At 36.9% G+C, this 13,947-nt stretch overlaps 1 protein-coding gene across 5 annotated transcripts in view; it reads left to right on the top strand.

The window, feature by feature from the left end:
• Positions 1 to 269: 269 nt before the first annotated feature.
• MTF2 (metal response element binding transcription factor 2) overlaps positions 270 to 13,947 on the top strand; it is a 65,823-nt gene continuing 52,145 nt past the window's right edge. For 3 of the 5 annotated variants that reach the window (XM_008589546.1, XM_008589545.1, XM_008589544.1), the window contains exon 1: positions 270 to 567. Coding sequence is in view for 3 of the 5 variants with exons in the window: in XM_008589545.1 (XP_008587767.1) it covers positions 563 to 567 (5 nt within the window). In the remaining 2 variants the exon portion in view is untranslated. The remainder of the gene's footprint in view (positions 568 to 13,947) is intronic. The other 2 variants (XR_551755.1, XM_008589547.1) reach the window with 1 other exon arrangement.

Here is a 13,947-nt window from a genome sequence, read left to right as displayed (position 1 = left end):
TTAAAGAGTCCCAGAGCACTGTCCTATTTCTCAAGGAAAGACCACGCATACTAGAGGTTAGACACTTTGCCCTTTAGGAGAGACACAGAGCACCACTGCTTCCCAGCCAGGAGCGCAGCGTTCACTATTGTGTAAGCACCGGCGGCGGAAGAACTTAACCCCACCGCAACGTTAAAGAGTCCTTCTTTGTTCAGCTTCGGTCGGGGACGCAGGACGCGGTGTTCTTCCGCGCTCGCGAGGCAGTCCCCGCCCCCTCGCGGCCCTGGAGAGCTGCCATTCGGCACCGGAGTCGCTCCGCGCTCCCAGAATGCACCGGCAGTCCGCGGGAAACCAAAATGGCGAAGGGCTGTAGCTAAGTGGTCTGTGTTTGAGGCCGGTGTACGGACGCTCATTCTACGCCCAACCCTCGTCGCCAAGGACCTCGGTTTGTGCGTGCGTGTGTGTGGGGTGCCCGGTGGGGCGGGTGCCCAGTAAGTGCTTGGACTCGCAGGGGAAGCGCCCAAGGGAACGTGATTGGTTGTTTTTTCCTGTATGAAGCGGTTGGCACCACTGAAGTGACCGAATGAGGTGAGAGACCTTGGCCTGGGAATCGACTCTTTCGGAGGAGGTGGGGATGGGGGGGATGAGGAAGAAGGGAAGCAAGTATAAAAGGGAAAGATGGAGGATCGAGGTGGGGGTGGGGGCTCCTGTATGTGGGTGCTTTTGCATTTATGTATGTGTTGAAAAGAACGGATGAAAAGGAGTAGTCAGTTGAGTATTGACGAATATAGGGACTAAAGGAGCGAGCAGGGCGTTGGGGGAGTCCGTTGGAGGAACTAGATGAAACGTTGAGACGGGGAAGCTGTGTTTGGAGGGCAGGAAGGAACCTGAGGGCGGGAGACGGTTGGAGGGGCAGGATGAACCTGGTGACGAGGGGGTGGGGAACCGAGGGGAGGAGCCATTAGGAAAAGGGGGCCGAAGGAGATGTGGGGAGCAGAGTGGAGGGTCTGCCTGGGACCTTAGGGGGCGCAAAGAGAAGTAGCAGCTTGGAACCGGAGGGTGGGTGGTGGAATTGGAGTAAGGGGAGTAGAAGAGCTGGATGCAGTAGGAGGATAAGGGGAACACTGAAGTGGAGCCTGGGAGCAAACCCTGGAAGCTTAAAGGGAAGAGGTGGGAGGGAAAATGGGATGGGGGAGAGGTGCCTTATGTTTGGAGCTCACCAAAAATCTGAGGCATTTCTTCTGTTGAATTAAATCTAACTCATATCCCTGCTCGGATCTAGATTCGTATTGTATTTCTTTTTATAATGGAAGTAATTACAGTTTAAGCGATTTTAACTAATTTTCCAAGATTTCTTAACATCGGTAGTGCCAGAACTCTGTTTTACAATCTAGAATTTCTCTTCTAAAGCAATTGAAGGGAACAAATGAATTTATCGTAGTGATTTGACGAACAGTCGAGGGTTCGTGGACAATGGGAGAAGGGTTATGCAATGTTATTCGATTCTTTAAAATATTTAACTTTGGATAAAGATAGAAACCATCTAATACCAATTCGAATATGAAAACCTAGGTATAAGCCTGTGTATAAGATATAGGAAGACACCACGTTAAGTCAGTACAGAGCTAGAAATATGTAAATAGTGCCTGATTTAATTTGACTCCAGATGCTCAGGTGGTGGTAGTAGCTTTCCTCTTTCTGATGGATTCCTTGTGACCCTCCTGTATACTTTGCTACAGGCTGGTTTCAATATCCATGTTTTCATTTTTGTGGATTACTTTTTTGGCAGTGAATTGCAAAGAAGTTGAAAATAAAAGTATTTAATGTTCATAAAATAAAATGTACTTAAATTCTTAAGTGACTTTTTCAGAGGTTTGAAAATGTTTTACATGGAGCCATTTTGACTAACGGCTTTAGGTGCCCAGTAGTTAAGGCGAGGAAGGAGCTGATTTTAAATTTCTTAACATAAAGTATTCTCTTTTCTATTTGGAACGTTACTTGCACTCCAAGTATTTACAGCGATGGCTTGAGAGGGAATACAGGGTGAAGTTGCCTTTTTTTTAGGTTCCTTTTATATAAAGGTATTTTAAAATTTGCTCACCTTCACCTTACAGTTTTTATAAAAAGCGCTACAGATGTTCTAAATATTTGAATTAGGATTGCACCTGCTTCCTGATACTGCATATTTATAATGTTAATAGGCATCAACATAAATGTGTACCTATCAGGATGAAATGCACACACAATTTTAGAACTAGATGTATAGAAATCATCTGGTTAAACCTTTTTTCTAGATTAAATAAATGTGTAATAGTCCTTTAAATTATGCCTGTTGCCTCAAAGCTCTGTTGGGAAAGGAGTTTTATTCTGTGTATTTTGCTATGGGTCATAAGCTCTTTGATGTCATGGATTATAAATATACCTTTTCATTAGACTTTTACTAAAAGGATAATTTGCTTTATTCATATTTCAGCATAATCTTTATATCTGACTCGATGAAACTGGCACTATAGTAATAATCTATTTTAACAGATGGGGAAATTTGCCTCCGAAGAGTTGCCATGGCCAACATCTGCAGTTTGGCGGTTCTGAAAACTGTTGTTTTAGTTAGTCTGCACTTCCATGAAAGATATTCGTTGGTTGATACTTTTATGCTTTGTTTCCTCTGTTCTTCAGAAAATTCATTTATTGCATCTTAATACATGTAACAACTCTAAATTGGAATGTAGAAGTTTCCCTGTGGATGTTTCTTATGCGTTAGGGTTGTGCTGTCCAGTAGAACTTTTGGCAGTGATGGCAGTGTTTTATATTTGCTCTATCCAGCGTGGTAACCACTAGCTCCATTTGGATGTTGAACACTAGAAATCTAACTAGTCAGACTGAGAACTGAGTTTATAATTAAATTCATTAAAACTAAAATTTAAATGGCCATGTGTAGCAGTGGATATTGTATTGGACAGCACAGTTTTAGGGGTTATTGTATTCATGGATTAGGAATTGTCACATCCATTAACCATGGAAGCCACAGGAATTGCCTTAGAACTGAGGAAGTTCAAATTCTCTTTGTACACTTTAAGATGAAGTATTCTTTGTTTTTGCCATACACCATTCTTCTGTCATATCTCTGTTTTCACATAACATTGCAAAAAAAAAAAAAAAAGGTTGTGACCTCTGAGGTCTTTTTAAGGTAGAAGATTCTGCATCCTATGTCAAAAAAGCAAAAATGGATGATAGGAATTTTACTTTACTTTGTTATTTTTTTGGCAGCTGACCCCTACAGAGATCTGAATCCTTACTTTGTTATTTTTTAAAAATTTATTTTGTTACTTTTACACTTACAGTAAAACTTTCTTTGGGGGAAAATTTCAAACATATGCAAAGTGAGTAGAATAGTGTAATGAACTTTTATCCATCCATTCTTGTTTCATCTATTCCTCCACCCACTCCCCACTCCACTCTATTATTTTTATTATTTAAAAATTTTTTTTTTCTTTAAGGTAAAATTTACGTATATTGAAATGCACCAATCTTTACAGTGTTTTTTTTTTTTTTGGTGCCTGTCTGGTATGGGGATCTGAACCTTTAACCTTGGTGTTCCAGCACTGCACTCTACCCAGCTGAGCTAAACGGCCAGCCCATTAATTGTACAGTTTTTAATAACAGTTTTATTGATATATAATTCACATACCATTATTTATATGTACATAACTCACATATACTCTATTAAGGTATACACTTCAGTGATTTTTAATATATTCAGTGTTATGCAACCATCATCATCATCATCTAATTTCAGAACATTTTTATCACCCCAAAAAGAAAATCTGTATCCAGTAGCAGTCACTTCCATTGCCCCCTCCTCCCAGCCCTTGGCAACCTCTAATCTTTCTGTGTCTATACATTTGCCTGTTCTGGACATCTCTTGTACATGGAATTGACCATATATGGCCTTTTGTGTCTGGCTTCTTTCACTTAGTGTAATGTTTTCAAGGTACATCCACGTTGTAGTATGTATCAGTACTTCAGTTATTTTTATGGCCAAATAATATTTCATTGTATGAATATACCACATTTGTTTGTCTATTCATCATTGATGGACTTTGGGTTCTGCTTTTGGGCTAGTATAAATAAGGCTGTTATGAACATTATGTGCAGGGTTTGTGTGGACATATGTTTTCATTTCTCTTGGGTTTGTGTCTAGGAGTAGAATTGTTGGGTCAAATGATAACTCCGTGTTTCACATTTTGAGGAACTGCCAAACTGTTTTCCAAAGAGACTGCACCATTCTACAATTTTACCTTCCTGCTATTATGAGGTTTCCCCTTTCTCCAAATCCTCACTGATACTTGTTATTGTCTGTGTTTTTATTATAACCATCTTGGTGGGTATGAAGTGGTATTTCATTGTGGTTTTGATTTGTACTTCCCTGATGGCTAATGATAAGTGTCTTTCCATGTATTTGTTGGCCATTTTTATACCTTTGGAGAATTTTCTATTTAGGTCCTTTGGCCATTTAAAAAAATAATAAAATAAAATTATTTTTTTATTGTTCAGTTGTAAGATTTCTTTATATGTTTTGGATACAAGTCCATTATCAGATACATGATTTGCGAACATTTTTTTCCCATTACGTGGATTGTCTTTTCACTTTTTTGATGGTGTCCTTTGAAGCACAAAAGTTTTTAATTTTGATAAAGTCCAGTTTATCCCCCCCCTTTTTGCTTGCGCTTGTGAAGTCATATCTAAGAAACCATTGCCTATCAAGTTTACAAAGATTTACTCCTATGCTTCTAAGAGTATTACAGCTTTAGCTCTTACATTTAGGTCTGTGATTCATTATGAGTTAATTTTTGCATGTGCTGTGAGGTAGGGATCCAACTTCAGTCTTTTGCATGTGGATACCAGTTTCCCAGTACCATTTGTTAAGAAGGCTATTCTTTCCCCATTGAACTGTTTTGGCACTTTGGACCATACATGTAAGGGTTTGTTTCTGGATTCTCAGTTTTATTTCATTGACTTATGTGTCTGTATTTATGACTGCACCAAAACATCTTGGTTAATGTTGCTTTGTAGTAAGTTTTGAAATCAGGAAGTGGAGTCCTCAAGTTTTGGGGTTTTTTCAAGATTGGCTATTCTGGGTTGTGTTTTTTTTTTTTTTTGTTTTGTTTTTGAGTGTCTTGCTGGTACAGGGATTGAATCCTTCACCTTGGTGTGTTCAACACCACTCTCAAACCAATTGAGCTAACTGGCCAGTCCTTTTTTCCCATATGAATTTTAGGGTCAGTTTGTCAGTCTCACAAAAGAGAGGCAGCTGTGATTTTTGTAAGTATTGTATTGGATCTGTAGATTGATTTGGGAGAATTGCCATTTTAACATTAACATCCATGAACATGGGATGTCTTTCCATTTACATAGGTCTTACTTAATTCCTTTCTCTTATGTTACATAGTTTTGATTATTATACAAAGGTTGCATTTCTTTCGTTAAGTTTATTTCTAAGTATTCTGTTCATTTTTGTGCTATTGTAAATGTAATTTTTTTTCCTTAATTTCATTTTCAGATTCTTCATTGCTGTAGCATGTATGAGGGTACTTCAAAAACTTCATGGAAAGATTTATATTAACTTTTTTTTTTTTTTTAAAGATGACCGGTAAGGGGATCTTAACCTTTGACTTGGTGTTGTCAGCACCACGCTCAGCCAGTGAGCGAACCGGCCATCCCTATATGGGATCCGAACCCGGGGCCTTGGTGTTATCAGCACCACACTCTCCCCAGTGAGCCACAGTCCAGCCCTATATTAACTTTCAATTCTGTTTTTCCATGGACTTTTTGAACTTCTCTTGTATTAAGATGCCTTAAGCATGTAGAAACATAATAAACCAGTTTTCATTGAGAAGAGACAGCATTACTTCCTCCTGTCTCCACATTAATTTAAGGTTTTTATGAGTACTTGAGCCCCTCTATTGACTCTCATTCTGAGGATTTTTTGATAGTTTATGAATTCGCCATCATTAGGTAGATAGAAGGGTAGTTTTTGCAGCCCTGGTTAAAAGCACTTACCTAGTACTAAAAATACTTTTACAATTTCAAAACATTTTCATCATAATATAGTTTTGGATCCTAATAACATTACCTCTTAATTATAAGTTAACATCACCAAATATCTTTTGGGTGCTCGTCTTGAAGAAAGCACTGTACTTTGGTACTGTATGCTGTGGAGAATTCTTTATCTTATTTGTCCAACAGATATATATTGAGGACTTTCTGTGAGGGATACAGAATTCAGTGTTAGAGATACTTGGTTGAACAACATAGACATTTTCACTGACCTTGTGAAATATGCAGTATGGTTGTGGACGGTTGGGAAGGCAGGGGAGACACAGATATGTATGAGATAAGTAAACACGCAGCATGACCTGTGTAGTATTTTTACTAAAACTGTTTAATCTTGATTTTAGTCATGAGGAAACGGTGAAACATCTAGAATATGGAGCATGCTCTTAAGACAGATGACTGCAAAAATGTCATGTGTTAGGAAAAAAAAAAACAAAAACCAAGGGTACAGTTGAGATTAAAGAAGACAAAAAGAGACATAACAGTCAAATACAATGTGTGAACCTTAATTGGGTCCTGGATTTTGTAAAAGCTGTAAAAGACGTTTTTGTGTCTAATTGGAGAGTTTGAATGTGGGCTGTATGTTAGGTAATAATATTGAATCAGTGTTAAATTTGTTGGGTTTGATAATGGTCTCAAGGCTATATGGGAGAAAGCTCATTGTTTTATGGGGATACATGCTGATATTTAAGGGTGAAGTGTCATGATATCTTTAACTTTCAAGTGGATCAGCAAAAACAAGTGTGTGTATAGAGAGAGAAACAAGAAAAGGAAACAGTGTGAAATATTAATTGGTGAATCTAGGTGAAAGGTATACTGGTGATTATTGTATAGTCTTTCTTCAATATCTGCAGGGGATTGGTTCCAGGACTCCTGAGGACACCAAAATCCATATATGCTCAAGTCCCTTATGTAAAATGGTGTACTATTTGCATATTACCTATGCACATCCTCCCATATACTTTAAATAACCTCTAGATCACTAATATCTAGTATAATGTAAATGCTGTGTAAGTAGTTATTATACTGTTTTTTTATTTTTTAATTTTTTTTTAAAGATGACCAGTAAGGGGATCTTAACCCTTGACTTGGTGTTGTCAGCACCACGCTCACCCAGTGAGCCAACCGGCCATCCCTATATGGAGTCCGAACCCGGGGCCTTGGTGTTATCAGCACTGCACTCTCCCGAGTGAGCCACGGGCCAGTCCCAATTATACTGTATTTTTAAAATTTATCGTTTTTTATTGTTTTTATTCCCCTCTCCCTGATTTTTTTGATCTGTGTGGTTGGTTGAATTTGCAGATGTGGAACTGTGGGTAAGGAGGGCTGACTGTATTCTTTTGATTAATTGTATTTGACAGTTTTCAAAACAACTGGGAAAAACGAAATATAATAATTATAGGTTATAATAAGTGTTTTAAAGCATAGGGTTCTCTCACAGAATATTGGAGAGCATACCTACTTTGATGGATTTACTTAGAAGGATCAGTTATGCAAAATATGGAGGTAGGGAGGACAGTTTTTGTAGTTAGGTACAATATGTATGAGTGCCTTGGGTGGGAAAGATTTTGGTTTTTGAAGTATTGATAGGATGCCATATGGCTGGATCTTGAGATGCAAAGACATATTCCTATGGGAGGAGAAAACTAATATGTGATATTTAATTTGTAGCATTTTTAGCCTAATAAATATCTTAATATCTCAGTTTTGTTGGTGTTTGTAGAACTACTTATAAAGCCCTTTTGTATTTATCTGTGTGAGACTCTTAAATGCAGAACTTTGAAGAAGTATACTAGAGACAATGGACAATTGTCTGTAGGACTACAGCTTTCTGTCATGTTAAAATCAGGGGCAGCCAGCTATTACTATCCCAAGAAACTTAATCAAGTTGAACCATGTCTATAAATGCATCATTCATCACTGGTAGATGACTTCAGTTAGACCTATAAAAGCCTTGTGCCTAAATAAAATGTGGACAGGAAGCTTGATAGTGGCAAACGAATGACCTGGCTTCACCACTTGATAAATCTGAAAATATTCTTGGCCTTCCTGTGGTATTTTGTGACCTTGGTTCATAATTGGGATCCAGAATGACAGATACCTAGAATAACTTAGTCGGTCTCAGAAGCAATGTAACCTACTAGCGTTTACCAATTAGGGTCAAGAATTTAGGGATTTAATCCATCATTACTTGACTTTCTTTAGAACTTTAAGCAAGTGATTTACTTCTGAGTTCCAGATTTTTTATTTGTTAAATAATAGTCTCCCCTTCCTATTTTATGGCATTGTTATGGGGCGAAAATGAGATGTGAATGCTCTTGAGAAAGTTAAACATTATAGGGCCGGCCTGGTGGCGCACTGCTACAGTGCGCCGCTTGGGAGCGCGGTGGCGCTCCAACCGAGGGTTCGGATCCCACATACAGACCAGTTCCCGCTCACTGGCTGAGCAAGGTGTGGGAGCAACACCGAGGGTTGCGATCCCGTTGCCGTCCCGGTCCGGTCCGGGCGCGACACTGAGGGTTGCGATCCGTTGCCGGACACGAAAAAAGACAAAAAGGAAAAAAAAAAAAGAAAGTTAAACATTATAGTAAGGGGAAGGTGTTTTCAAACCCTTTTGATCTATCTGCTCTACTGCTAAAGATCAGTTCATACTTTTCTTTTTAGTAATTGGAATTTTTAAACTCTGGGGCAGGGTTAGTGGCTTGCAGCAAGGACACCTCAGTTCTATTATTTCTTCCTCCTTGGTCTTAGGACCAAAGTCTGCAGGATTATAATGAAAATTCCAAAGATCCCATTCAGTTCATTCTTGCCTGAGTTGTTAGTGAAGTGTCATTTATGTAGTGTAATCAGCTATACCAATTCTGGACTTGAACATGAATGTATATACTTTATTCATAGTTAATATATGTATTATTGGCCTTGTAGATTTTAGTATTGATGTTTTTTGTTTTTTGGTGGATTGCTGGTACTGGTATCTAAACCTGTGCCCTTGTGTTTCGGTATTTTAAGTCTGTAGTTAACCTTTCTCTGCTATCTACTGTATATGTCAGATAACTAGTCATCTCACAACTAATGTATCATCAAGGATCTGCAAACTAATAATATTATTAGCCAGTATTAAAATGTCATTTGTACAAATAGTTTAGATGGCTGTGGATATTGTAATGAAAAGGTTTAATGAATTGTACTGTTTTTTTTAATTTGGTATATTCTTGAAATCTTATACTGTCTCTAAATGTTTGGTATTTCTTTGCCATTCTGAAAACAGCTGAATATTTAACAGTGTCATTTATGATTTTTAAAAAGAGTTAATATCTATATTTTTATGGTTTATAGTAATCTTTTTGTGATCACAAAAATATGTGCTTGCAAAAAACTTAAACATAAAAATGTCCTATAAAATTGATATTTTATCCTACAATTTAAGTTATTTAAAAATACTGTAATTTCATGAAGAGTACCAAAGCCACACACTGAAATTATAAACACCTTAGTCATTGCCTGACTTGTTAGGGGGCTAAACTGTTTTTAATTATGGAGGGCTGAGGCTGAACCTGAGATTGGGGTGGAGAATTTGCGTCTGTTTTTAGTTTCAATCTTCAAGTGAAGTGAAATTAAGTACAATTTTAGAAGAGTTTTTGGCTTTTTAATTCTAGATAAATACATGAATAAATTTGGTGCTCTGTCTAGTAGAATATGTGCTTTCATATGAGAGTGATATTTGCTAGATAAATTGGTTTGTTTTTACTGGTATGTGTATTTGCAAATACAGGCTTTTATTAGTTTATTCAAGAGATATTTCTGAGTACCAACTTTATGCCAGACACTGAAAAGTTTTAGAAATCCAGTTATAAGCAGAATGTTTCCTCTCAATTGTAATTTAAAATGCAAATTTCATTTGTTTACATAGGATTATTAGGTTGTATATATCCAGGTTTTGTTTTGTTTTTTTTTGCAGCTGGCCAGTGTGGGGATCTGAACCCTTAACCTTTGAGTTATAACACCACACTATAACCAACTGAGCTAACTGGCCAACACCCAGAAAATTGTTTAATTCTGCTTTTATTGCATAATCTTATGCAGAAGATTCAGACTTAAATATTAGTGTGTGAAAGTAAGAGAGTAGAATTGTTAGAATATAAATATTCTTGTTTAGGTTATTTTTCCTCTAGTTTCAATACCTTCTCCACTTTTGTAACCAATCAATAGTTTGTATGAATGCTCAAATTTTTCCCACCCCAAAACCAAATTCTTTGACCTCCTTAAGGAGCTAAGCTTTTAGAAAGAATAAGGTAAACTCAGCCTGTTAGTCCTCACTTCTAAACTCTATGAGGTCTGGTGTTTGAACTCAGTGGTCATATGTGACTTCCAAATTGTTAAATTCAATAAATAGTTTTTATTACTTATTTTATTTAAAACATTTGACATGCTATTTACTCCTTTCTTAGTTGTTTTTCCTTGTTTTTTATATTTTCTCTCTGAGTTATCTTTCTATTTCTCTTGTAAATACTTTTCCTCAGGATTCTTTTGCTCATCATTCAAATTAGAGTTTTCCAAAGATTCTCTTACTGATTTTCATGAACCAGTAACTCTTTGGTGGGATGATGATAGTTTACGTTTTTTATATTTTCTCTCTGAGTTATCTTTCTATTTCTCTTGTAAATACTTTTCCTCAGGATTCTTTTGCTCATCATTCAAATTAGAGTTTTTCAAAGATTCTCTTACTGATTTTCATGAACCAGTAACTCTTTGGTGGGATGATGATAGTTTACTGACATAGAGTTGTCAGCTTTTTATTTACAAAAGTAAGAATGTTTTTTAAAACTGCTACTTATCACCATCATTTCATAAAAGATGCTTTAACTTACATTTAAAAATTTAAGATGGATATGTTCTGAAAATATGGAATAATGTTTTAAGTTGATTAACTTAATTACATACTGAATACATTGTCCTGGCTTTTCTTATTTTGCTGTATATTGGTACTGGTTTGTAGATTGAGTTGAGAGCCGTTGCCTTAAAACTATAGTTTTTTGAGCTGTTTCAAGGGGAAGGAGTGGGGGGAGTTCTTGTGGTCTAATGTTAGTGAAAAGCTACAAAGTATGTCTTAACATATTAAAGGCTTCAATGCAGTTCTTCTGTGAAAAAGCCCCCCCCCCTTTTTACTTGGTTATTAGAACTCTTTTTTTTTTCTCACATACCAATTATTAACATTCTGTGGAACTGGTAGTCAGAAAATATACTCTTTTGACACACTGCCACAGATGTTGATATTACCAGGAGTTTGTTCTCACTGCTTTTGTCATTTTCTACCTATCATTTTTAAAGTTAATTTTTAATTTTTAGCAAAGTATTACTTGCTATGAGTTTAAAACATCAGATAGTTATAAAATTAAAAGGCTTTTAACCAAAAAGATGCAATTTCTTGTCTGTTCCTTCTGCCCTTTCCCCATCCTTAGAGGCAGCTACTTTTAACCCTTAGCTATTTCTTTATATTTCTAAACAAAATGTTGCTGCATCTTGATTCATCAATTTTAGACATTTTTGTCCTATAATGTTAGATGAGGAATTTCTCTCTGTCCCCTCCCCCCATTCTTTGAATATGCCAAGTACTTAGCTGCTTTTTGTTCTTATTTATAGAATTACATTTCTTTCTTATACAACTAGGATAAAAAATTGCCTCATTAAAAAAAAAGGGCCGGCCCCTGGCTCACTTGGGAGAGTGTGGTGCTGACAACACCAAGTCAATGGTTAAGATCCCCTTACTGGTCATGTTTAAAAAATTTTTTTTTGCTTAGTTTCTTTGAACACTGAAATTTTCACATATTTTCAACTGTTCTGTTCACAGTGTATTTTTTTTAAATGTCAATCTGTCAGTTATTTTTATTTTTCTTAGAGATACTCTCCTGGAGCTCTCCTGAAGTTCTGCTCTAATTTGGACTTGTTGCTCTCTAGACCTGCTGCACAGTTGTCTTGATGCCTGCACCATCATCCTGGAAATATCATTTGCCTCTCTGTTGGATCTCTTGCATCCCATGTCTGTCTTTTACTTGGCTTATTCCCTCTCTTTGTTATCATTGATCAAGCTCAAACAAAGTATACTTGGGAGATAAATCTTTATAGACTTCATATACCTGAAAATATTCTAATTTAACCTTCTCTCTCGATTGAAAATTTGATTTTCACTCAGATTTACTTTACACTCAGAGTTTAAAATGAATCCACTGTCTTCTAACTTATAATGTTGCTGTAATGATAGTGTCATTATTATTCTCAGTCCTTTGTAAATTGCTTTATTCTCTTATCAAAGATGAGCACAATATCTTATCTTTATCCTTGATTTTCTTGGTACAAGTCGTTTCTATTCAGTTTGCTGGACAGTCTGCCTTTTCAGTCTGATGACACCTGTCTTTCCATTCTGGGGTGTTCTCTTCTACTTTCTCTTTGATAATTTTCTCCTCACCTTTTTTTCTGTTTTCACATGTTGGATTTCTTAGACTGATCCTCTGATTTTTGTAATTTGCTTTCTCTTATTATCTATCTTTGGTTTTTGTTCTCTTGCAAGTTTTATTTTGGGGACTGGCCTGTTAGCTCACCTGGGAGAGCTTGGTGCTGGTAATACCAACGTCAAGGGTTCAGATTTCCATACTGGCCAGCCACCAAAAAAAGAAAAGAATTATTTTGGTTATAATTTTATTTCTTAGAGCTCCTTATTCTCTTTTATTTCATGGATGCAATATTTTCTCAGATCTGAGGATATTAATTTTTTTTTTAAAAAACCCTAGGGCCGGCCCCGTGGCGCACTCGGGAGAGTGCGGGGCTGGGAGCACAGGAGCGCTCCCGCCGCGGGTTCGGATCCTATATAGGGATGGCCGGTGCGCTCACTGGCTGAGCGCGGTGTGGGCGACACCAAGCCAAGGGTTGTGATCCCCTTACCGGTCACAAAAAAAAAAAAAGACAAACAAACAAACAAAACCCTAAAAGCCCTTTTTAGCATTAGACAAGTAGATCGCATAAAACAAATTTATAGGTTAATAAGTTATTATAAGGCAAAAGCTTTTGTAACCACCCCAGAGTCAAGAACTAAAACATTGCCAGCCAACCCAGAAGCCCAAATTTCAACTTTTCATCCCCCAAAGGTAGTCGTCATTCTGACTTTTATGGTGATTATTTTTTCTTTGTAGTCTTATTATGCAAGTGTGCATCTTAAAGATTCTAGTTTAATTTACCTTAAAAAAAATTTACCATTTAAAAATATATGTTCTAGGGCCAGCCCATGGCTCACATGGGAGAGTGTGGTGCTGATAACACCAAGGCCACGGGTTCTGATCCCTATATAGGGATGGGCGGTTAGCTCACTTGGGAGAGCGTGGTGCTGACAACACCAAGTCAAGAGTTAAGATACCCTTACCAGTCATCTTTAAAAAAATAAAAAGTAAAAATAAAAATACATATTCTAAGTTTTATTCAGTTACAGTCTTCACCCTATATCTTGCCCCCTTTTTTTCTGTGCTATTTATTTGTGGGAGAAACCAGGTCATTTTATATGTAGATTTCCCAGCCTGGGTTTTGCTGATTGCATTACCGTTGTGTAGTTGAATATCAGAGGGTACTTCAGAAAGTTCATGGAAAAATAAAAGGAACAGGTAATACAAATCTGTCCATAAACTCCTTGAATTTGCTTCATATCTCTCTGCATTTCCTATAAATTGATGTCTAGATGTAGAAACTTAATCAGATTCAGGTTCGCTTTTAAAATTTTTTTGGCAAGACTATTTCACACATGTGGTGTGTTCTCCTATCAAGAAGCATTTCTTTTTTTTTTTTTTTTTTTTTTTTTTTTTTTTTTTTCTT

The sequence above is a fragment of the Galeopterus variegatus genome, unplaced genomic scaffold (genome assembly GCF_000696425.1).
Source record: "Galeopterus variegatus unplaced genomic scaffold, G_variegatus-3.0.2 Scaffold5508, whole genome shotgun sequence".
In the NCBI taxonomy this organism is placed as follows: domain Eukaryota; kingdom Metazoa; phylum Chordata; class Mammalia; order Dermoptera; family Cynocephalidae; genus Galeopterus; species Galeopterus variegatus.
Note: the sequence above shows the minus strand (reverse complement) of the source record. Positions and strands in the feature narration are given on the sequence as shown.